Raw genomic sequence first — 26,521 nt, 5'->3', positions numbered from 1 at the left:
AAATCTATGGGGTATTTTGAGCTGAAACTTCACAGACACATTCAGGGGACACCTTAGACTTATATTACATCTTGTGAAAGAACGTTCTAGGGCACCTTTAAAGGCTGTCTAAGGTCTTGCATAATATATGGTTACACTTTATTTTGCTGGTCCCCTTTAGACATTCTATTGACTATAAGTATTGTTGCACCTACATGTCAACTAACTCTCATTAGTATTAGTGGACTGTTTAGGGGTCGGGTTAGTAGAATAAGCTGACATACTTGCAAAGTTACTTATAGTCAGTAGAATGTCTGTTGGGGGACCATCAAAATAAAGTGTTAAAATAAAGATCTCAATATCAATACAGTCTAATACTATTTTTTAGAGTTAGTTGACATGTAGATGCAATTTTACTTATAGTCAACAGAAGGAGACCGTCAAAATAAAGTGTTACTATACTATGAAATAAAGTGCAAATATACTAGTCAGATTACAAACAATGATTCTTTTGAGGGATTTTTAGTGTATTAATACCATAGAGCACATCTAGTCCAACCAATTCCAACAAATGACTCTAATGAAATGGTTCTTTTAGTGACTAACACATATGCTTACTACATCGATCAAGCAAAGCATTATGACCACCTTCCTAATATTGTGTTGGTCCCACTTTTATTGCCAAAACAGCACTGACCCGTCGAGGCATGGACTCCACTAGACCCCTGAACGTGTACTGTGGTATCTGGCACCAAGATGTTTGCAGCAGATCCTTTAAGTCCTGTAAGTTGTGAGGTGGGGCCTCATGGATCGGACTTGTTTGTTCAGCGCATCCCACAAATTCTCGATTGGATTGAGATCTGGGGAATTTGAAGGCCAAGTCAACATCTCAAACTCGTTGTTATGCTCCTCAAACCATTTCTGAACCATTTTTGCTTTGTGGCATTATCCTGCTGAAAGAGGCCACAGCCACCTGGGAATACTGTTTCCATGAAAGGATGTACATGGTCTGCAACAATGCTTAGGTAGGTGGTACATGTCAAAGTAACATCCACATGGATGGCAGGACCCAAGGCTTCCCAGCCTTCGCTCCCCACGTGAATCAATGAGCCTTGGCCGCCCATGACCCTGTCGCCGGTTCACCACTGTTCCTTCCTTGGACCACTTTTGAAAGATACTGAACACTGCAGACCGGGAACAACCCACAAGAGCTGCAGTTTTGGAGATGCTCTGACCCAGTCGTCTAGCCATCACAATTTGGCCCTTGTCATATTTGCTCAAATCCTTACACTTGCCCATTTTCGGACTGTTCCCATTGTACATTTCACTACAGAGTCATTTGTTCAGGAATTGGACTACCTGCAATATGTTTTGAGTTGTTGATTCAGTAGCAGTGTTTTAAATAGTATTGCAAGAAACACTGTTTGAGTGTTTTATTACAGTGTTCTGTCCTCACCAAACTCAATTCGTCATCCGAACATCATTTTCTCAAAATACATCACATTACAGAGGTAAATGGGTTGAAAATGCCATTTCATATTGACATTTTTAAAGGTAGATGTAAATGAACTTTAACCAGACAGGAAATAGCACACACACTGAAGCAGACACGGAGGGAGAGGAGAATGGCTATCAGATGACAGAGCAGTATCTCCCACAGCAGAGGTGAGGAGAATACTGATTAGCGCAGCATTTCAGCCAGACAGGCCGAGCTCTGATGTTTATGGTCTTCCTGCTAAACCACTGGCCAAGTGCAAAGGCAGCTCTTTCTCGTCCTCAGCTGGCCGCTATTTATAGCAGGTGGCTCCAGCAAAGCTCCCCGGGTTCGTCTCCTGTGCAGCCCGCCTCTGGCTAAAGTTCAGCTTTATCAGCCCTTTTGGGGGGAAAATCTAATCCGTCAATATCCATTTGCACGTGCGCTGTGGAGTCAAGAGCAAGCACTTCCGTCCGGCCGGCTCATGCCACTAATTGAATATCTCAGCGTCTCTCCGCTGCTTCAGGACGATGTTAACACTCAATTAATTTCTTAGCTGCTCCAAGTGCACAAGAAAGCAGATCACTTCTCAAACAATCCAGCTAACAAAAATAAGCTAACATAACATTTTCTAACCTTCCCATAAGTTATGTTAAAGTCCCCCTGTAGTCAAGGCAAGGCAAGCCAAGGCATTTTATTTCTAAAGCACATTTAAAACAGCTCCTGCTGACCAAAGTGCTGTACAATCTAACAACACAAAAAGACTGCAAATACAATAAAATACATAGACTATCAAGAAAACACACTGATTCACAACATTACATTGATTTGTCTTCAGTGAGGATTTAAAACCATCAACATTGGAAGACAACTTAAGGCCTGTACACACCGGGACGAATATCACGCGCGATTATCGCCAACGTTTAACTCCTCGTGACTAAACAAAGGGCGCCAATGTGAGTGTGCACACCAACGCGAAAAACGCGAAATTTTTAAAAAACGCCTAGGGGTTCGTTTTTTTGGTTTGACGCGCCGCGTTAAAAACCGGCAGACCAATGAGAGTGGCGCTTTTGTTCACGTGTCTGGAGCTGCTGAAGTTACAGTAAAACACAACTCGGTGGCGCTCAAGCACAAAACGGTCTTGCCGAGCACACAGTGATACCAAGACGACGAAGAGGAAGTAAGTAGACGAGGAAGACATTTATATCTGCATTTTTATCTTCTTTAACTTTTTTATTAATATCATAAATATGTTTATTTGCACTACCATTAAGCACAAGCGCCACATACTGTCAGGGAGTGAATTTGCACGTTCACTCTGCGCATCGCCAGTGAAAATCGCTTGGGTACGAACACAAAATACGTCTCGAAAAACGCTGGCAATTAACACGTGCGATATTCGTCCCGGTGTGTACAGGCCTTAAGGCTGATTTATACTTCTGCGTCGAGTGTACGCCGTAGTTACAGCAAAGGCTGTGTGTAGCACCAGTGCCCAAGGAAGTCGACCGGAAGTTGAAGTCGGCCGCGTGCCGCCATCTTGTACCAGAACTTCACTTGCGTTAGCATCCCATTGACTCCCATTCATTTTGGCGTCACTTTGACAGCGAATAACTTTACATCTGAGGCGTTTAAGACTCCATTTGTCCATTATTTATTTCTAAAGATACACGACAATGTATAAAGGGCTCCATTACCTTCTATGTTACATTATGGCCCCGTAGAAACATTTTTTGTAAAAATAGGCTAACGATTGCGTCATAACCACTCGACTCTCTGTCGCACAGTAGAGAAATTACCGTACAGACAGGAGGAGAAGCTCGCAGGCAATAGTATGCATTAACTTAATATGGCGTACTGGCGTTACATTTTAAAATACTATACAAAATAATTAATCAGAATACTTACTCCTGCTCACTCACGCCAAAGAACTCCCCGCTCAAGCTCGCCGTCTCTGCAAGGTTAACGATGGCAGTTTTCACGCACAGCTACTAGAAGATTTACATCTGTCAGACAGGTTGCTGACGTCATCAAGCTTAGTTTGAGTCTGCGCGTCAGAAACGGAAGTGCTAAAAATCGCTAAAAATGGGCTTCACTTGTCTCAATTGAGTTCCAATGGGGTCGCTGTGTCCATTTCTTTTACTGTCTATGTGTAGCACATGTAGCCTAGGACGTAGCCTGATGTGCATCTCTTCAAAAATGTAACAACGCGTCAATTCTACGCGGACCGCAAGCGATGTGATTGGTCTGCTAGAACCCCTCCCTCGGGTCAAAAAACTGGCGCTGAGCAATCAGAGAAGAGTGACCACTTTCAACTTCCATATGAATGAAGAAACACTTTGTTTCAGAGGACACATACAGTCACACTGCAACAAAAGTCATTACCTATTTGCCGCTTCTCTGCCGTTTCTATTTGACAACGTACATGACGAGCTGCTTCTTCTTCGGCTTTTGCCTTGATCCTCAACATTACCGCAGACACTGCCTACTAGTGGTCTGCATGCATGTCGACGCTGACAATGACGCAGAAGCATAAATGAAAACAGACGCATAGCCTACGGCGCAGAGGATCCGGCGTAGGTCCGACACATCAGCCTTTAATGTGAACCAATAATTAGTCAATAATTGTATCCCTTAAAACTCTTCTGTGATCACCAAAATGACATATTTAATACATTTTTTCATGTGAAAAAAAAAATTCTTCATGCATTAAAGTTGCTTGAATGTAAATCTACACCCTTGCCTCATTTAGTATACAGGGATCTATGAATATGCTAATTAGCCCCGCCTCCACTCACTCACACAAGCTCAGAGATCCACTCGGTCAACTTACTGAGGTAAACGCTGCAAAATGGTATTGCTCTTTACAACTTCGGGCACATAACGGTAATTAATATGATTAGCCTTTTGCTTGACTATGTTATCAAACAGCTAATAATGTGTTGTTAATGTTACACAAACCATGTTCCCGTTCGCCATGTCAGAGTCAGACAGCTGCCTTCAAACAATCAGTATCCTTACAAATGCTTTGAACAACTCAGAACGTCAGCAGAGAAAGGCATATAGTTCATCATAACATCGTAATATCCATCATACACCTGCCATATTGCTAAATCTACATGATTTTTCATATCAACAGAAAAATAGCTAGTTTGCTGGAGTCATATACTTTAATGATGTCTTTCCTACCTTTCTGGACCTTGAAAGTGGTAGCCTTGAGAACATTATTAAAGACCAGATAACTTTGAACAAACATTCTATTAACATTACCAGAAAAACATTTGTTTATTGCTTTGAGAGAACCCTGCCAGAATGTTAACTAAAGATCTGAGTACGTTCCCTGTTAGCTGGGAAAGCAGCCGTCATTAGTTCACCTGCACTGCTTGATAGAACATGCCAGAAACATCCCTAGTCACTGCAGATATCCTCTGTTGTTTTGTGGTTTCCAAACATCTGTTGCTTCCGAACATCACAATAATGAATTGTACTTGCTTTATATAATGTGTTGTATAGTGGGGCTGCATTCTCAGAAGTGCCAATCTCACCACATGAATGAAACGAAGCCTTCTGTGTGGTGACGCACATGTCTGTCTGCCTCTCGGGATGAGCCGTGCCTTTGTTTTCCTGTTAGGTGTGGTTTGAATATTCATGCTGTATATGCAGTACAACCCAAAAACAGGAAGAAACAGGATCAGAAGTAACCTCTTGGAATGGTCACTTCTCACCTTTAAAAAAAAAAAAAAGCTACACAAAGAAACAGGCTTGTAATCTCCATTGGAGTGAGTGCTGATGTGAAGCCTGAGCGATGATCTGTAGCGACGTGCTATTCAGAAGCACATCTGCCAGGGCTGGATCCTGCACTCATCTAAAGCTAATGCAGAGGAGTATTGTGTATGCCAATTGGCAGCGTGACAGGAAATTGGAAATTCATAGTACAATCACTTGATGAATCTGCAGATAGACACAGGTGTGACTCTCTCTTAATAATTTAGCCCTGCTGGTTTTATGTCAAATCGTTCAAAACGCATTTGGCTTGGTATGTGTTAGTCTGTAAGGGACCAAACTATACTTTTTGTATTGACTCTGAAATTAACATTGTGTTATTTATTCACCCCCATCTACTTCCAAACCTGTATGATGTTATTTTGGGCTACTTTTTTTTACTTTTTCTTTTGGCTTGGCTTGGCAAGTAGTAAAAATCACCATATTCCTTCATTTTATGAAAAGTAGTGTTTTGGGTTTTTTTTTTTAGAATTATTTATATACTACATTAGAATTTATTAATATTTTAAATATGCTTTTATATTTATATTTTAAGTTTTCATTTTAATATGTTTTAATACTTTTATGTGCTTTTATTATTTTTATTAGTTTTTTTTGGGGGGGGGGTATGTATTTCTCTTAGCTTTAATGTATATTTTCTATATATTTTTTAGCTTTATGTCATTTAACAAAAAAAACAAAAAAACATTTTTAATAAAAAAATTTAAGTTTGTTATTTTAGTACATAAACTTATTTAATTTTTATTTAGGTGCCAAGGCAACATTTCTAATATTTATGTAATTTAATTTAATTTATTTCAGGTAATGAAATCTATTTTTAATAGTTTTAGTTATTTTAACTACAATACATTTATTTAAACATATCTAAATTTATTATTTTTTTAATTTAAGTTTTTCATCTAATATTTATTTTATTTTATTATAGCTTTATTTCAATTAACAAAAACATTAATCATTTTTGTTTTAGTCGACAGTAACAACACTGATGGAAAACAGCAGCTCGGGCATTTTGCAAAATATTTCCTTTTGGTTTCTACAGAAAACAAAAGTCATACAGTTTAGAATGACATTAAGGTGGGAAATAATGACAGTATATTTATTTGTGAGGAAACTATTCCTGAAAATATTATAAAATGCCACCAGTTATCAAGATGCGAAGGCTGCAGTTGAGTTGATGTCAATCGCTGTTGTTTTTCTGTAGCGTTCAGAAACACATGGCTTTTTGTAGTGCAGTCTCAGATCCTCTAATGAACTTGGCTGGCTTTAATTGACTTTAGTGTAGAACAGCAAAGCCCTGTTGATAGAGATTTACTCACACCTCTCAGTCTGTTTAGCTGTCTGACGAGTGATTCATTCTCCGGCTCTCTCTAGTATTGATTTTTCAAATACACTGGTTATGGATTCAGTGCCTCCTATTTGTTCATTTGTCCTCCAAATGATCTCATGAACTGATGCTAAGCTGTTTTGGTGTGACTTAACACTGAATGCAGACTTTTTTTTCCTTCCTTTTTTATTTATGTGAGGATGCTGAATTTCAGAAGGGAAAGGTCATCGTTTCGAATGACTTCCCGTGAGTTGAGACCAAGGCCGTCATGTTCTCACTGACCAGTAATTCTTGCTCAGATCAATTTAAGTTGCATTCAAATCAGGAGTTCAAAATGTGAATATGAATGTATTTTCAAAGCCCATTTCAGCACACTGGCACCTCAAGTGTATAAAAGAGGCATTCTGAGTCTGAATTATAGTATATATATTCTTCATTATTATTGATGGAGTGTTTCTACAACTTTAGATTCTTTTTACTGAATTTACTGAATTGAAAATTTGTTTTTGCGACTGTTCTGATGCTTTATCTAGATTTGATTGTCTTCCCCTCATTCTGAACCCAGACTGTTTAAGTCTTAAAATATGGAAATACATATCACCCATTGCCCTATATCTGTCTGTTTCTCTCAGATACGGAGGCAGGGTGGTATTCAGTTGTTGGTGGACCTGTTGGATCACAGGATGGCTGAAGTACACAGAAGCGCCTGCGGTGCCCTGAGGAACCTCGTTTACGGCAAGGCCAATGATGATAATAAAATCGCTTTGAAGAACTGCGGTGGGATCCCTGCTCTGGTTCGCTTGCTGCGCAAGACTTCTGATGTGGAAGTCAGAGAACTAGTCACAGGTAAAAACTTCTGCTGGCTCTGACGTGCCTCTCTTCAGTTTAAGTTTTATTATAGGAATTTTATTCCCTCTATCACAGCGTTCTCTTTCAGTATGTATGTAAATACAGTCGTGCTCAAAATTATTCATACCCATGGTAAATATGACCAAAGAAGGCTGTGAAAATAAATCTGCATCGTTAATACTTTTGATCTTTTATTTAAAAAAATCTACAAAAATCCAACCTTTCATTGGAGAATAATAATTTTAAATGGGGGGAAAATCTCATTATGAGAGAAATGTTTTTCTCTAATACACATTGCTCACAATTAATCATACCCTTTTATTCAATACTTTTTGCAACCTCCTTTTGCCAAGATAACAGCTCTGAGTTTTCTTCTATAATGCCTGATGAGTTTGGAGAACACCTGATAAGAGATCAGAGATCGTTCCTTCATGCAGAATCTCTCCAGATCCTTCAGATTCCAGCTCCATGTTGGTGCTTCTTCTCTTCAGTTCAGCTCCACTCATTTTCTTTAGGGTTCAGGTCAGGGGACTGCAAAAGCCATGGCAGAAGCTTGGTTTTGTGTTCAGTGACCCATTTTTGTGTTGATTTTGATGTTTGTTTTGGATCATTGTCCTGTTGGAAGATCCAACAGCCCATTATATGACTTCTAACAGGGACAGTCAGGTTTAGATTTTTTATCTGTTAGTATTTGATCTCTCTGAGATCCTGACACCTTGCACTTCTGGAGACTCCAGGTAGGTTGCAGTTCTGGAAAATGGTGGCGCTGGAGACTAAAGGGTTCCTGATGGGTTCACACTTAATTCTTAATTCTTTTGCAGTTAACATGTGTCTTGTCTGACCCTGCTGACCCAATGAGCATTTCACTGTCCAATGGTCATGCCTTAATTTTGCAATTTCTAGTATTGCATCCTTCTCATGGGCATTTAATAATTTTTGACTTTTAAGTCTGAGTTGAATCTCTTTTTTGGCTCATTTGCCTGTAAAAGAAAACCTGCCTAATAATTATACACACCTGAATATAAGGTGTTTTTCATTTCCAGCCTTCATGAACAATTATATATCACTTATAAATTATTAAATACAAAATTAATAGATTAATGTGATTCAGAATTGGTATATATATATATATATATATATATATATATATATATATATATATATATATATTTCACCTCATGTGAAATTCTTGCTTGTGGGTTTATTCTTTTCTTTTATTATTTAGAGAACAATGTACAATGGAGGGATGTTTTGAATATTAGATGACTTCATTTCTTCTCTACTTTAATATTTCCAGACTGTTATATACTGTATATATATATATATATATATATATATATATATATATATATATATGTCTGTCTTGTCCATTTAGTGATAAGCTACAGAAAGAGATATTTTCTACAAAATAAATCGCCTGTTCCAAAAAAAAAAAAAAAAAAAAAAAAAACATCCCCAAGGCTTTGCATTCCAAAACATGTTTCTAAATTGTTTCTGTAACGGAATGGATAGACTTTGGAACAGAGCCACGTCTGGAAATGCCTGCTATGCGCTGAATTCAGATTAACATATAAATTAAAAGCATTGCACACAGGGCACTTAGAGAGACTTCCTGTCACAAATTAATCAGCGAGCTGGAAGCCTCAAGGTCTCTGGCTGCCCAGAGGATTCTCAGCCTCTCAATCTCAAGCAAAGCAGAACATCTGAGTCATGCTTTGCCTGCCTGTTTGACTCTGCAGAAACATGCTGTTTTTTGACATGCAGAAAGTAAGTGTAGCCATATGGACCCACTCGGACCTGATGGTCAGGTGTCCTGTCAGAGGCCAGTGGCTTTGAGACTGAACAAATCTTTTAATCTTGAAATATGTTCAAACACGGTTTGAAAACCAGCATCTCTACAAATGTCTCATTTGCAGCCACACTTTAAATTAGTCCTATTTTGATTTCACATTCACCTCACCTTCAGTATAACCCTTTTACATAGTATTTCAGTTTGTGTGGGTACTATGAACATTTTTATTAGAGAAGGGTCGTACAGATTTAAAACCTTCACTCATGTTTTATTATGCATCCTCAAACAGAATAAGCTGTACAACACATTTTGACATATAGTTTTTGCTTAGAGGCTTTACAGAGCCAACATGAAAGATAAATAGAGGAGTGTTTGGCTTTTGTGAGCACGAGCATGTTCCTTTATGAATCGTATGGCTGTGAAGAACAGATGGAATACTGGTCTGCAGGAACAGGAAGCTCGCAAGAAACCCAGACAACAGAACATCCCCTGAGAAACTGTCTGAATCCTTTGGCAGCAAGAAGTGTTTGAATTGCACTACTCGTGCAATCGTGTGCTGAAATTAAGGAGGATTCTTGCTTATTTAGCCTAATTCCACTCACCGTCTGGGTTTTGTCTCTTGCTGCTGTTCTCTAGCATACAGCCCTGTCTCAAATGGTGCGCTTCATGTGAAATTTGGGTCTTGTGGCCTATTTTATCCATTTACAATACCATTTGAAAGTTTTGGGTTAGTAAGATTTTAGTAAGAAGTCACTTATGCTCACCAAGGCTGTATTTATTTGATCAAAATACAGTAAAAACACCAATATTGTGAAATATAATTACAATTTAAATAACTGTGATGGCAAAGCATCATTACTCCAGTCTTTAGTGTCACATGATCATCCAGAAATCATTCTTACATGACGATTCAGTGTTCAAGAATTCATTTATTATTATCAATGTTGAAAACAGTGCTGCTTAATATTTTTGTGGTAACCATTACACACTATTTTCAGGATTCAGGTGTCTTAGTCTAGCAGTTGCAGTCATATAGCCAATACTGTCTTAAATAGCTTGTGTTTCACTTCATTTTTAATAACATGAGATTTTGGCCAAATGACAGAAAAAAAATTAGTGCCCACACAGCTACAGTAAACGTTATAACCTGTAAGTTGATGAAAATGTAATGCAATGCATTTACTGCCTCAGATGCAACCATTCTAATGACGGACAAAACATTTGTGTCCAAAATCCTCAGAAATGTTCTGTTTTTTTAGCTCGATTTTGGTAAAATGTTAGTAACATAACACATTCAAGTGTCTAACTATATATATTTATGTCATGATAACTCTTGGAGTGTTTAGTATGGTAATGGGTATGACATTGTTGATATGTTTGGTCTTGGCGGAATAGATCTGCTACGCTGCTGCCGCTAGGGCAAATGCTACTCATGTATTTGAAGATTGAGCATGCAAGCTCATTGGCTACTGATACAGCAGGAACCAATCATCTGTGTCCTATAGATAATGTGTGTGATTACGAGCAGGTTAAGGACCTATTAGCCTGCGCCATCTAGAGTTTCATGACAGAACTTTATATATAAATCTACAATATCAACAACACAGTGTTGAATTATTTGAAAAATAGTGTTTTTTCCATTTCCTGAAAAGTAGCGTTTTTGGAGATATGACAACGTCGACATGTAATATCTGCTGATACAATAAATAGAAACATTTCCAATATCAGCCAATGGTACTAATCTGTTGTGCATCCCTAATACTTTTTGTTCAAAACTCTACACTCTTAGCCTGGATTTTATATTTACTTAAAAATATAATTACAATATACTTAAAATATTTACTTTGGTTGCATTACTTATAAAATATAAGTATATTCTACTAATTTGTGGGTGTATTTGAATGTGTTAATAAATGTAAGTTAAATGCACTTAAATTATGAAGTTTTTCTCCTGACCACGCCTCCTACACACTGGTTTGCGGCAGGTAATGATGCCATTTTGTCGTGGTGTGTGTGAATTCAAGGAGCTGTTGATGAGCAGTTGGGACATTTGTTTTAGCTGTTCTACAGACATTTTTTCCAAACATTTAACTTTTTATAGTTTTTCACCAAAGGAGAAAATCACAATTTTTAAGTTACCATCATCGAGGTCAGGGTTTGTTTTAGTTGAGCTCTTGACCCTTGACTTTTTAAAATTAGATTTTGTTTGGGCAGTTTTAACTGCATTAAAACCAACCAGACAAGCAAAGTTAAAAGACTCATTTAGAGCCCGATCTCTGATTTAGATTTACACTATTGATTACAGCAGCACTGTGATTCTACAGCAGAAGATCAATTTTATCAATACAATGTTTTTTGTTTTTTTTTTGAAAGTTGTCCTTATCACAATTTTTTTTTTTTTTTTAGGCACACACAGACATCAAGAATCAGCATATGAATCTCAACAATGGTGCCAAGCAACATATTCTGATAAACAGATCAACTCTGAACATTAGAAAACAAGCTACTAAAAAGTCACAGAAAAACAGCAAAATTTAAATAGTGAGAATAAAGAAAATTACTAAGACAATTCAGCTCATAATTTATGCATGCAGCAATGCATGATGGGAGGCATGGATGAATTTTGATTGGTGGCAAGTTAACTTGCTTAGTACATTGAACTTAAATATACTAGGTGTAATAACTACAAAGTAATTAATATTACAAAACATTTTAAGTTAAATGAACTCGAATTATTAAGTTAACATTACTTAATTTTTTTAGGGCAACCAGTTTCCTCAAATTTTTTAAGTAAATTCAACTTATCCGGGCTAACAGTGTAACCCTATGTTTGAGCAATAGCAATAGTTCGTTTAATAAATGTTAGTGTTGCCATTGTAAGCTCCACTAATTATTTAAGACAGCCCAGGACTAGAGAAATTCAACTGTTTACATATGTCTCCACAGAGGCATGCGGTCAAGTGAAGATGTCTGTGGGATTTTTGTTCAGTACAGTGAGATACCCTAGTGAAATGAAGCAGTCTAAATCTGGGCCTGTGTTCTGCTGGCATGAGATTTGATCTTGGTCAATGTCACCACTGACGACAATTATGTCCTTGTAGTGCTCTAGTATTGAGCCTTCCTCTCTTTCTCTTTCTTTTTCTCTCTCTCTCGTTCCCTCATGAGAAGCAGTCTCTGATTAGATACCCTCTCAGTTCAGCAATCAAGGTTGTTCTTCCCTTTTCAGAATGCTTGCCTTTTGTTCAAAGACTTAAGAAAGTGAAAGTCAGGAAGAAAATGAGTGACAGAAGACTACTAGCAATAGAGTGACAGCATTAAGAATTTCACGTTTATAAACATATACAGAATAAGACACACAATATGGAATTTCAAGGCAGATGATAACTGATAATCATCGGCCTATTGACGATACGATCATTTAAAATTTTTGCATTTTAACCCATTTGAATAAAAAAACAACACTCAGTTTGCACAAAACATATTCTTGCTAGATGTCAGTTGAATGCGGTGCTTACGGTGCTTGAATTTAATGTGGTGCTTATGGTGCAAAAACTGTAGCAATTTCAGAATCACATCAAAATTTGAGAAATCAAATTTGCCTGGATCTTTTGATCATTTTTTGCCTTAACCTTTAGCAACAGGTCTTTTTACCATTAAAACTTCCTGCAAGTTTCATAGCCTAAAATGTCCGCTCATTATAAACGTTTTGATATTGCTGGATCTGTGATATCACACAGGCAAATACATGAGTGCCTCCAAAGCAAGACATCGACGAATACTTAATGGCTGACATTTGCCTACACTGGATGTAAACATCGCTTTGCGTCAAAAGTAAATAGAACCCATTATAATCACTGATGCTGTCTACACTTAATACAGTATACAGATGCACGTTCAGGTTACATCTCTGTACAGACTTTAGAAGGATCCCAGCATTGGAAACAAATGGGTGGTTTATTTTAATGGCATCCTGGATCGCTTTGAAAATGATATGTTTGTTCGGAGCATTTGACTGTGAATTGTTTTATAAACAAGGCACACTTTAATGGAGAGTTCGCAAAGAAAAGAAAAAGATAAAGCAGTCAGCTGTATTGGATATTACAGCAGCTGCACCACAAACCGTAAGTACCGTATTGTTCCAAATATAATACAATGTTTTTTCTTAGAAATACGTCTGAAAAAAATGGGTGCGCCTTCTATTTAGGGTTTAGACTTTTACATGGCAATAATGCCCCCTCAAAAATAAGTGGCACCAAATACGCGTAAAATGTGTGTGCCAAGTAATACAGTGTGTCAGAGTGTAATGTTAGAAGATTGCGAGTGCAAGAAGACAGTAATGCGAAAAGCTTACCGTTTAAGAGCCGCATGACTGTCATGTTTGCGTGACTCGTTGACCAAACTTTCCCCGTACGTGATTTTAAAATGTAAGATGTACCCAGATTTTAAAACCAAAATAAGATTTCACTTCTGCTGTTAATGAAATTTTGGTAGGCTACATGGTTTTCACTGTGAGATGGATAGCATAATTGTTATGTAATTCAGATGGGTTACAGATTATTTTTATGGTATGCCAAAAAGTGTTTATTTTTAAATGTGATCGCTGGTACATTTTACCAGCATTTATCATTCTAACGTAGGGAGAGTCCACTGGAAGCGAGTGTAGTTAGAACCCAAGTGCAGTTTTAATGACATAAATCCAAAATACAAACATGAACAGGAACAGGAACAGGAACATGAACACAGACCTGACGTGACGTGACGTGACGTGACGTGACGTGACGTGACGTGACGTGACGTGACGTGACGTGACGTGACGTGACGTGACGTGACGTGACACTCACCAACAGCAGGTTACATAAACAAAGCTAGACAAGATAACAATGGAACATTAGGGCTATAAATACAAGAACTGAATGAACACATGACTGAGACAACCAATGGGGAAGTGACACAAGGAACATGAGAACCAATGACCAAACAGAACTGAAAACCACATGACTATGAACAACCAATGAGACTATGCCACATGGACTAAGGGAGAACATGAGGAGCAAGGGAAACATGACACAAACAAGCAACGTGAAACAAACTACAAAATAAAAGACATGAAATCATAAACGTGAACAAAACCAAAACGCCTGTGACAATCATACTCTCAATACAATAATTTAAATATGAAAAATATGCAATATGAACATTATTTTCAAATAAAACCATTTTCTTTATAAAAAGACACAATATTTGGACTTCAAAAAGCCTTTTTCCAAGGGGGGGGGGGTCGTATTATAATCAGGGTTATCTTATATTCTGAACAACATGAAATGTTTCTTGAGCACCAAATCAGCATAATGATTTCTGAAGGATCATGTGACATCAAAGTCTTTGGAAATTGCTACTGAAAATTCAACTTAACCATCACAGGAATAAATTAGTACAATTTTAAAATGCATTAAAATAGAAAACAGTTATTATAAATTGTAATGATACATTATTACAATACATTTACTGTATTTTGATCAAATAAATGCAGCCTTGGTGAGCATAAGAGACTTCTTTCTTTAAAAATCTTATCCCACACTTTTCGATGGTAATATACGAGCATGGATTAGGTACATACAGCAGTTGTCAAGCTCATGGTGTGAATCGTATTTCTCCCCTAAGTGGATCATTAATAATAATAACCTCTGTGCCATAAATGCGAATATTTACATAAAACTCCTCGTTTTCACATGCCTACCTTGGTTTAGAAATACTAAGATTGCCCTACTAAGGCTTGTGGTGAAGAGGTGAGTTGCTCATCAGAATAAGCACAATGAAAAGTTTTTCACCAGCACCTGCAATCAGCTACAGCCGGTCCCCCGGTCTCTGGAATTAAAGGCTCATGGCGGGTGTGTGTGTGTGTGTGTGTGTGTGTGTTTGTTTGAGAGCAAGAAGCTGGCAAGGTCAGCGTCAACAACTATTCAGCTGCCACCTCTTCATACTGACTCATAAAAGTGCGTAGTTTCTTAAAGAAGGGAGAGAGAGAGAGAATGGGCATAAAAGTGAAGATAAGCAAATAGGAAAAATAGAAGTTTGGTCTGACTCATGTTGCATGTCCTTTGTAAAGCTGATGGACAGTGGGAATGAGCGCTTGGATTGAAGTTGAAGGTTGGCTTCGTTCTAATAGGTCGTATACGTGTTCTGCAATTTATCATCATCGCTGTTTTTAGAGTCTGTCCTCCAACATTCTGACATCTGAGTGACACAGAGTGGCTTTTAGCAAGAAGATGTTCACATTACAACCCCTGCAAGGCCATTCAGTACAGCAGGAGGTGAGATTAAGCCTATACACTGTAAACAAAATATATATATATGTCATCAATAAGTCATGACAACATATGTTTTTAAAATTACTTTAACTCATCAAAATAAGTTAAGCAATTTTCATCTTTTTTTATAAGTTATACAAGGTTCAAAGTCAGTTTAATATAATTTAAGTTGAAATGACTTATACAGCCAAGTTGAATGTACTTAAAAATTGTAGGCAGCAACTTTTATTTTTTACAGTGTACTTATAACTCGCCAATGGTTAATAGTTTATATTTTACCATAATTCATCTTCATAGACTTGCTTCAAATTAAAGGTTGTGATTCATTTCAGAGCTGTTTGCAGATTTTGAGAAAGTGAATTGAGAAAACAAAAATCTCCAGAACCAAGGCCGGTGAAAGTGGGCGATCATTTGAAAAAATCATTGAAATTCTGCATTTAAACAAAGCTAGTGTTTTTCCCTAAGTCATTTTGTTTAAAAGCATCTGCTAAATGAATAAATATAATGTACATTCTGGGAATTTATAAAGCTTCACAGAATTCGAGCAAGTCATCAACCTTTTCCTGAATGTTTGTTTACAAAAAATTCTGGTGAATTTGGTAATGCTTCCAGCTACAAAGAGTTATGTTTAGTTATGCATCTGCGGAAATAATGTAAAGTGAATCTAATAAAACAGGAGCATGTTACAAGCCTGCTTTTATTCAAGCTAATGTGCTGTTTTCCTATCAGAACACAGATGTGTTTGGAGATATTTATGGTTTTAGTGGTGTGAAAAGTGTCTTAAAATACATTTCTCTCCTTGCAGCTGCTAGACATTAGAATGTTCTATAGAGGCTTAAGATGAAATTAGAGATATCCTCTGTAATATAGTATCTGTCAGAATAAATTACCGCTTCAGACAGTGAGCTCTCTCAGGTGAGATATTGATGAGCTCAGGATAGGCTAATTAGCCACACACATGCCTAAATTGGTTATTTCTCATTTGCAGGATGTTTTAGTATTGACAGCTTGAAATTGACCTCCTACAACCTTAATAAGAGTTTCTTCTTGTAACTTGAAATATGCCCGTTTATAGCTGATGATCGATGGTGAATGTGGCCTGGATTTTTTTAATCACTTTACGTTACGCTTCATTAAATATCCTTGAACCTGCTTGGAGTGGCATAGTACCTACTATTTAAAAAAGTATAGTATGCAGGAAGTATACTGTGCTTAGTATGCCAGATATGCAACAAAAGTTTGGGGTCTGTAAGATTTTTCAAATGTTTTAGAAAGAAGTCTTTAATGCTCGCCAAGGCTGCATTTATTTGATCAAAAATATAGTAAAAACAGCGATAGTGTGAAGAATTATTACAATTTATAATAACTGTTTTCAATTTGAAAGGTGCCCAAGAATGCTTTTTCACAAGATGTAATATAAGTCTAAGGTGTCCCCTGAATGTGTCTGTGAAGTTTCAGCTCAAAATACCCCATAGATTTTTTTTAATTAATTTTTTTAACTGCCTATTTTGGGGCATCATTAACTATGCACTGATTTTTTCAGCGCGCCGCCCCTTTAATTCACGTGCTCCCTGCCACACGAGCTCTCGACTATATTACAGCGCATTTACAAAGTTCACACAGCTAATATAACCCTCAAATGGATCTTTACAAGATGTTCATCATGCATGCTGTATGCATGCTTCGAATTATGTGAGTAAAGTAATTATTTTGATGTTTACGTTTGATTCTGAATGAATTTGAGGCTGTGCTCCGTGGCTAACGGCTAATGCTACACTGTTGGAGAGATTTATAAAGAATGAAGTTGTGTTTATGAATTATACAGACTGAAAGTGTTTAAAAATGAAAATAGCGACGGCTCTTGTCTCTGTGAATTCATTAAGAAACGATGGTAACTTTAACCACATTTAACAGTACATTAGCAACATGCTAACGAAATATTTAGAAAGACAATTTACAAATATCACTAAAAATATCATGCTATCATGGATCATGTCAGTTATTATTGCTCCATCTGCCATTTTCGCTGTTGTTCTTGCTTACCTAGTCTGTTGATTCACCTGTGCAGATCCAGACGTTACTGGCTGCCCTTGTCTAATGCCTTTCATAATGTTGGGAACATGGGCTGGCACATGCAAATATTGGGGCGTACACCCCGACTGTTACGTAACAGTCGGTGTTATGTTGAGATCCGCGTGTTTTCCGGAAGTCTTTTAAACAAATGAGATTTACATAAGAAAGAGAAAGCAATGGAGTTTGAAACTCAATGTATGTCTTTTCCATGTACTGAACTCTTGTTATTCAACTATGCCAAGGTAAATTCAAATTTTGAATCTAGGGCACCTTTGAATATATTTTTAAAACATAATTTCTCCCTGTGATGGCAAAGCTTAATAACTCCAGTCTTCAGTGTCACGTGATCCTTCAGAAATCATTCTAATATGCTGATTTGGTGCTCAAGAAACATTTCTTATTATTATCAATGTTTAAAACAGTTGTGCTGCTTAAAATTTTTTTTTGAAAAAAAAAAAAAAAATTTCATGGATTCTTTGATGAATAGAAAGAAAATAGAAGTATGTTATAACATTATACTTTACTTTACATTACACTTTATTTAGAGCAAAAAGCACAGACTTCCCACACAAATATATGCATATATACAGTATCTGCTTCGCTTTTCTATACTTCAGATCCTTCAACACACTGAAGCCGCCATCAAACTGCATATATTACAAAGTCATGCATATATGTTAGAGAACAAAAGGTCTTGATCGAACAGACATTTCGATTGTCTCTTCCACTGTCATTATCCATTCCTAAACAAAAATTAAAATGCTAATGACTCCCCCCTCTTCTTCTCCATAATTTTTGTTTGTTTATCAAATTACTGTCTGAGGCAAATATGATGTTTCTGCAAGAATGGCTCTCACAAATCTCTAATGGCTGCACTGATAACGATAACAGGGACATGCTACGTGGAACCAAAGATATTAAGTCTTGGCATGTTTATATTTGTCTGCAATAGTTCGCATTCTTATGTAGACTGTTTAATTTTTACTGTTTGTTGTACTTATTTAATCTGTTGTTTTAAAGATATAATCTGAATGTTTATACAGTACAAAACATTTTTTTAAGTGAATTGCACGGCAAAAGCAATTCATAAATCATATTGCGTAAGTCCTTCCTCTGAGACTTGGTGGAGCTGTGAAGGAGTTTGGTAAAATGATGTTAGACCGCCATTGTAATGTGAGACCGCAGGCTCCATAGCTTGTCAAATTATGTTTTTTTTTTTCCTCTGGTGTTCAGCTCTACATTTCTGTGGGTCTCCGAGTCTGTGTGAGACGTTGTCAAAACCTGTCTCGGGCTAACTCAAGCACAGAATGGACATTGTTATAATTTTTTTTCTCCTCTAAAGGAGTAATAATAGAAAAGCATTATTTCTTGCACAGTACCACAGTCACTTTCAGGCAGGTGTCTCGAACTACCCGCCTCTCATGTGTTAATCGTTTATCTTTAAATAATGTGAAAATGGTCCAGAAGAGGAGGCTCTTCGCATTCACTATGCTAAATGCTACACGCATGTGTTTTCCTGTGCAGGCGTGTTGTGGAACCTGTCCTCATGTGATGCTCTGAAGATGCCTATAATCCAGGACGCTCTGGCCGTCTTGACCAACACCGTGATTATACCCCATTCCACCTGGGACGTGTCCCCACATCAGGAGGACCGCAAGCTACAAATGCACACTTCCCAAGTACTTCGCAATGCCACCGGCTGCCTGAGGTGAGTATGTGTGTGCTTTTCTTATAGGGGCTGAATGATAGGAGAACTTTCTTAGTTTGGTTGTAATTCACCCTTAAAGGCACAATATGTAAATTTTCGCCGCTAGAGGTCGCCTATTCAAAACAAAGGCGCAGCTTGATGATGCTGAGATTGAGCGAGGAATCTTGGGAGATGCCGTCTTCATCTCACAGCTGGTGGAAAAGAATCGGGATGGGATTCAGGCAGAAATCATGTTCAGGGGTGAGATTATTAACATTACCGTAGTATGAATCAGAGCAGGGCCGAGTGTTGTGGGAGCTGAACGAGGCCGCTGGAGCGATTGCTAATGAGAGACGAAAGCAACACATGCCTCGAGAGCAGCTGAACTTTTATTATGCCGCAGGTGTCGCCGCTTCCGCTTCTTCCAGTCAAGCGTATGTGGGGTATTAGACACTTGTTGCATACTGCAGTAGGCTAGATCGATATTAGAATGTTATATTAATAAGTGCTGGATGGCTTGTGTTGTTAAATGGCATGCAATCTATTATATGACAGAGAAAATGCTAGATTACTGTTACTAAAAATAAAGCTGCATCTGATTATGCTATGTTAGCAAAATTGTGGTTTTCTCTGAGGCATGGTAAAAGCATGGTACTCAAGGAAAATCAAGAAAATGAGATTCAAACAAAGAGTAAACGTGTTGAGCTATATAACAATAATTAGTTTTCTATCTATAAATGTATCCAAACAGTTGTTCCCTTGTCCAATAAAACACATAATATGGTGTTTTATTTTTATTTGGTGTTTCCATGGTTTCTACAAAATAAAACCGGAAATCGAGGGTAACGCGGGTATGACGTCACTGATAGGCGACACATGGACACGCTCCGTGTCCTGGTTAAAACTACTTATTTCTCTGGATTTGAACATTCTTGGAAACATCTGGGATAATGTAAGTACACAAGACAACAAAATATGTAACACTGTTCTTGTGGTTTTTGGATATTTTAATCTAAAAATCTTACATATTGTGCCTTTAACCCTTAAATGCATGACTGTTTCGCCAATCATTCTTACATATTCGGGTCTTTATCGACCCGGATCTATATCTAACACTGATGGATCTCTACCTGTCGCGATAATATAAAACTCCTCTGATATTAAAGTAACAATTACAGAAGAATAAAATAAAGCATATTTTGTTACCTTTTGGAGCTTGAAAGGGCTCCGTTTGAGCAGATGTTTTATGCCATCACCACTGTCCTCGTCAGAGCTCATTTCCCAGTAAATTCAGCAAATAATGGGCTAGTTTTATGTTTGAGGTCACGAATAGGAGCCCATTCGTAATCTCAAACGTATTCTCAAAACTATAATTTTCAACATCTTCAAAATCAATATTTCGATCGCTACCAGCTTCACCAGATCCATCCAGTAACAGTTACAGTCATATTTGATTGCATTTAGTACATGCTCTGCAGTAAATCGCTGAGCCATTTCATGTTTTTCTTATTCTTTCGTTTTCTGTCTGAATGAGTCGTCACTTCAGCATTGTGTATCAGACATTGCCACCTTGTGGAATAAAGGTGAATTCCACTTATTCCGTCATCTAAGATTTAACTATTGTTGTGCTGAAAAAATATATGTACACTCATACACACCTCGGGTCGTTAGCGACCCTATACAATTTTTACAAAAAATGAATACAAAAATAGGCATTCTTTAATAATTTTATGATTTTTTTTCTTGTTATATTCTTTCTAATGAATTGATTGAGGAATACCAAGAAGGTTGATGTCTAACTTTAAAAAATGAACGAGGAGGAGGGTAGTGAATGACGTCCCGGGTCACTAAAGACCCGAGGTATGCATTTAAGGGTTAAATTGAAACTTGTCATCATTCCAAACGTGTATGACTTTCTTTTTTCTGCTGAACACAAAAAAAGATATTTTAAATAGTGTTTCAGCTGTCTTTGTCCGAATAATGAAAATTAATGTGGTTCACAGAATAAAGAAAGTCATACAGGTTTGGAACAACATGACTGCAGACTGTTGGTATGTGTGAATTGTTTACAGATTTGTGCAAATTTGTGCAAAAATTGTGCCATTGAAATGACGTCGGACTTGTTTGATGTAATATTTACACAAACTCTGCTCACGTTTCATGAATAAGGCAGAATAAGTGTACACTACCGTTCAAAAGGTTTAATACTTATATTGAGAAGGATGCATTAAATTGATCAACAGTGACATTTATAATGACAGAAAACATTTCCTTTTTAAATATATGCTTTTCTTTTGAACTTTCTATTCATAAAAGAATCCTAAAAAAAATTTATCACGGTTTCCACAAAAGTATTGTTTTTCCTATATGTTTGATCAAATAAATCAACTTTAGTGACTTCTTTCATTAAAGAGACTTAAAACATTAAAAATCAAATTGACCCCAAACTTTTGAACGGTAGTGTATATATTCACATGCAGTAAGCAGGCAACTCTTGGCCTCAAAGGAATTAATGCTGAATGAAAAGGAAGACTACAGCTTGCAGATTTCACACGTACCTAAGGAACTGTGTAGCCCAGATTGCTTTTTGAAAACCCTTGGCATACGGTACCTGTTTCAAACGCAAACACCTTCACAACTCCATTGATTGTAAATGGACCGAAAAGGCAGATCTCTCATTAAGAACAGATTGTGGTTTGCACCTTGCAGTTGTTTCTATGACAGCTGGCTATGTGATTTAGAGAACAGCCTTTTTATATATCTGGACCTCTGAGAATGATGCTTCCTTTGATTAACTGACAAAAAAATGAGAGCTTTGGATTTTTTACACCTCCTTCCTGTTCCATATGGAATGAGGAACAACCCTGACGAGCCATTTCCCCCAGCCACGTCTGTTCTGTTCCCATCTCTAAATCGCCCGGGGTAAAACTGAATCATAACCTGTACGGCTTTGTCACGGTGAGTAAAGATTTACCGTATCGCTCCTGTCTCTTCTGCATGAAGGAAGAAGACGCAAAGCATCTGATTCATGATTTATGCAATAATGCATAATGATGTTTATGTGGAGTGCAAATCTAGCTTATTATGATTTATACATAGTTTCTTGTTGCGAGAAGTTGGTTGAAAAATAACTGTGAGAAAGTGTTGATTCTCTTGGGTTGAGTATCAGTCTCACGTAAGGCTTTATTCTTGTATCCATAGCAACAGCGCAGTATTAAACTACATTAAAGTGCATGCTATGAGAGGATCACACTGCTTTTGTTTGCTTTTCCAGTTTCCTTCCAAGCTTTCCTAAATGAACAAAATCATTTCAAACCATACTTTTGCAGTTTCACCTCACAAAACTAAGCTGTTATCAGTTGTATTTGATGTACAGAAACAGAGGCACAACTACTGTATGCAAATACACAGATATGCAAATACAAACAGTCGTCTTATCCTTTGATTTTCATTTTTCTGTAAATGACAAGTCTGCTTCTGATTGCAGTGAATTACTTCGACTAGTGAATGGCAGTGTCTTGTGTTTCAACAAATCATCTTCTGTAGGAGCGCTGTAAAGTGGCAATTACCATCCTCCGCATATTAATCTGTCAGATACGCACATGCTTCAGGAAGAAAAATGTGTATGATATGCACAGTGTGTGATTGTGGACCACACGTATCCTCTACCACACAGTACAATTTAATATTGACTTTCCAATTAATCACAATCTTTCCCGTTTGTTTTTATTTTTAGTGAATCAAAAACATACAGTGAGACCAGGGTAATATTCTGATTCACGAGCAAATGACTCTTATAAACAGGTTCTTTTAGTGAATCAAAAATGCATAGCGAGACCAGTATAGTGTAAATCAGGTGCAAATGGTTCTTAAAAGTCTACAGTGAGACAAAGTAGTGTGTTTCACAAATGACTCTTACGAACGGGTGCATTTTAGTGAATCAAAAACATGCAGCGAGACCTGTGTAGTGTGATTCAAAAGCTGTGACTAGTGACTGAAAAATACACAGTGCTACTTATGTTGTCTGAATTGCCACCAAAAAATATACAGCATGATTAGTGAAAAAAATGTCTCTAAAAAATTTAGCGAAGCAAAAACAAGAGTCATTCCTGAAAGGATTGACTCATGAGCCGAATTCTTTAATGACTCATTCAGAAAGATTACCATTTTGAATAAACACTCATAAACACTGCCCTATACAATTTACAACTTTAGCAGCAAGATGTTTTATTTAACATGTAAGCAAAATAGACATTATAATGAAATATGCATCATGCTTCGAAAATATTTCATGATAATTTGACTGAGGCATTTACATTACATTCTTGCCGTCTCTTCTGGGTATCACTTTGGAGACAGTCATGTTGTCAATTTCTGACATTAAATACTTCAATTCGGATTGATGATGTTCGTCAAAGTGGAATTTTTTTTTTTCCCCCTTGGAGGTGGGAACACTTGAGCAAGCCATTGAAAATCAGTGAAGCAGTGTTTTTGGAATTGAGCCTCATCCCAATGGGAGTTTGACACACTGCTGCTGTAAATCACTTCCACACGCAGAAATCAAATTTCTGAAACCTGCGGGTCTCCGTGGGCAAAAAATCTATCTAATAGAAAGAGATTTTCTCAGCCTCAAAGCACAATCCCTCATGACATCCCAAAAAGACATCACAAGCTTTGGATTTTCCTTTTCACTTTCTTTGTCAGACTTCATTGAATGGATGAATCAGTCATTTACACAGTTAAACAGCTCCGCACTCTGTTTAGATTCTGCAGCTCACCAGCAGTCTGCAGAAACTTAATTGAACCTATGTCAAAGCTTCCCTCGAACCCTCAAGCATTGATTGAGGGATTGTTTCTGAGGCAAAAGGCACTTGTCCAATAGTGAGATCAAAGAGTAAATACTTGAGTTTAGACTGACTAATGTTAATTTTTTTTTCCAAAGAAATTGCATTAAATTGTTTTATTAACAAAGTTCGGGAGGAGCAGGCTCAGATAATTAACCTAATTAGCACAAGTGGAGAGCATTCAGTTAATCAACTCAACCAACGACAAGAGGTATATATACAGCAGACTTACCTCTGTTCATTTGACAGTTTATCAGCATCCCTCCTCCACCCCATCTCCTCACTTGTAGTTCTATCTATTCTTACCACAACCGAGGGGAGAACTCTGGGTTGGGGCCAAAGTTCATCCATTCATCCAGCAGAGCATTTGTGACATCAGGCGCTGATGTTAGACAAGAACTCTCGCAATATCTGTTTCAGTTCATCATAAAGGTGTTCGATGGGCTTGAGGTCAGATCTCTGTTACCCCTTTTCCACCAAGGCAGTTTGAGTGCTGGTTCGGAGCCAGAGCCTAGTTTCAAATCAGTTCTTTGTCTTTCGACACACAAAGCACCAGCTCCGAACCAGGAAAAGTGGTTCGTAAGTAGCACCGAAACATTGCTGGGCTAGAAGTAAGAACCGCTTGCGTCAGGGGCTGGGGGCGGGGTTACCGTGACAAACAAGAAACTTGTGACCGCCATTTTTGTAATAGCAGCTAATCGAGCTAATAGCAGCTCGATCGTAATCTCCGTCTATATACAAATTACGGCGAGCCGTGTTTGGATGCCGATGTAGGTTCGCAAAGCCAGGAGCATCAACAGTAGTGAAATTTCCGCGATTGTTGATAGAAGGCTTGTTCAAGATGCATCGGAGCAGCGCGGACCGATTCGGCGGGTGCCGCGGATCCGCGGGAACGTTTGTAGAGCATACGACTCCTTGTACTTTTGGATCGTTCTCGCGGTGCTTTGATCTGGAACAAGCCTGGTGTGTTTGGTGCTGTGGCACTAGCTTTGCTGTGAAATATGAGACGTATACAGTGACGTAACACCTGGCTCTGTTTTGGCTCTCTAGCCTGTGGAAAGGCAAACCGGTTCTTAAAAGTTGAACCAACTCCGAACTGGCACTAGCACTAGCTCTGAACTAGCACCCGGTTCGTGCTGGTGGAAAGGGGGTATGTGTGGGCAAGTCAAGTTCTTCCACACCAAACTCTTCCAACCATGTCTTTATGGACTTTGCTTTGTGTACTAGGGCACAGTCATGATGGAATAGAAAAGGGCGGTCCCCAAAATGTTCCCACAAATTTGGAAACATAGCATTGTTCAAAATGTCTTGGTATGCTGAAGCATTAAGGTTTCCCTTCACTGGAAGTAAGGGGCCTACCCAATCCCTGAAAAACAGCCCCATACCAATATCCCTCCTCCACCAAACTTTACAGTTGGTACAATGCAGTCAGGAAGGTAACGTTCTCCCAGTATCCGCCTTACCCATCAGACTACCAAACAGACCAGTGTGATTCGTCAATCCACAGATCATGTTTCCACTGCTCTAGAGTCCAGTAGTGACATGCTTTATTCCACTCCATCCGACGCTTGGCATTGTACTTGGTGATGTGTACTTGGCTTAAATGCAGCTGCTCGGTCATGGAAACCCATTCCATGAAGCTCCCACCGCACAGTTTTTGTACCGATGTGGCTGTGGAAGACTGGAACTCTTTAGCTATTAAATCAGCAGAGCGATGGCGACTTTTACGTGCACTGTATACGCAAATTTACAGCGAAAGTTGGAATTATTTACGCGGAAGTTAGAAAAACTCAAAAATTGAGGCAATCAGTTGCCTCAATTTTTTTAAGTCAAGAAATTCAAAGTTTAAGTTAGCAGAACTGGCAGATTGTTTAAGTACACCAATTCATACATTTAACTTAAAATTATCATGTGACCTCAATGTGTACAGTGTAAACTTAACTAGCTATAGCAACTTAGCTAATTAAGAATAGGCAAACTTGCTAATTTTCTAACATGTTAACAATAGTGTGGTATAACATTTGCTGAATGAATGCAGCAATATAAAGCATTTAACATACTTGCTCTCAAACCAAGCCTCATACATCACTTGTCACCAAGATGTTAACTCTCCAATAACCCACATTAACAGAAACTCTTCTAAATTAGCATAACAAAACATTAATCACTACTAAATCTCCCACTTATCATTAATCTTGCAAAAAAACATGATATAACCAACCTGGTCTCATGACGAAAACGTACTCGTGGGCACGTTTTCGCGAGTCGCGAAATACGTACCAGTGAGTACATATCGCTGCAGTTTCGATGCGAAATGTCCACTGAGCGGCGCTAAAAGCGTTCTTTTTTTTTTTTTTTTTTTTTTTTTGCCGGAGCAGATAATAGGGTGAATGCGGTACGTTTTTATGACG

General features: G+C 37.8%; 1 protein-coding gene across 1 annotated transcript in view; it reads left to right on the top strand.

The window, feature by feature from the left end:
- The window catches only part of ctnnd2a (catenin (cadherin-associated protein), delta 2a), a 358,882-nt gene that overhangs the window by 245,243 nt on the left and 87,118 nt on the right, over window positions 1–26,521 (top strand). The window contains 2 exon segments of the mRNA XM_048175121.1: window positions 7,190–7,403; window positions 19,104–19,287. Of these exon segments, the coding sequence (XP_048031078.1) occupies window positions 7,190–7,403; window positions 19,104–19,287 (398 nt within the window).

Source organism: Megalobrama amblycephala, linkage group LG22 (genome assembly GCF_018812025.1).
Source record: "Megalobrama amblycephala isolate DHTTF-2021 linkage group LG22, ASM1881202v1, whole genome shotgun sequence".
In the NCBI taxonomy this organism is placed as follows: domain Eukaryota; kingdom Metazoa; phylum Chordata; class Actinopteri; order Cypriniformes; family Xenocyprididae; genus Megalobrama; species Megalobrama amblycephala.
Note: the sequence above shows the minus strand (reverse complement) of the source record. Positions and strands in the feature narration are given on the sequence as shown.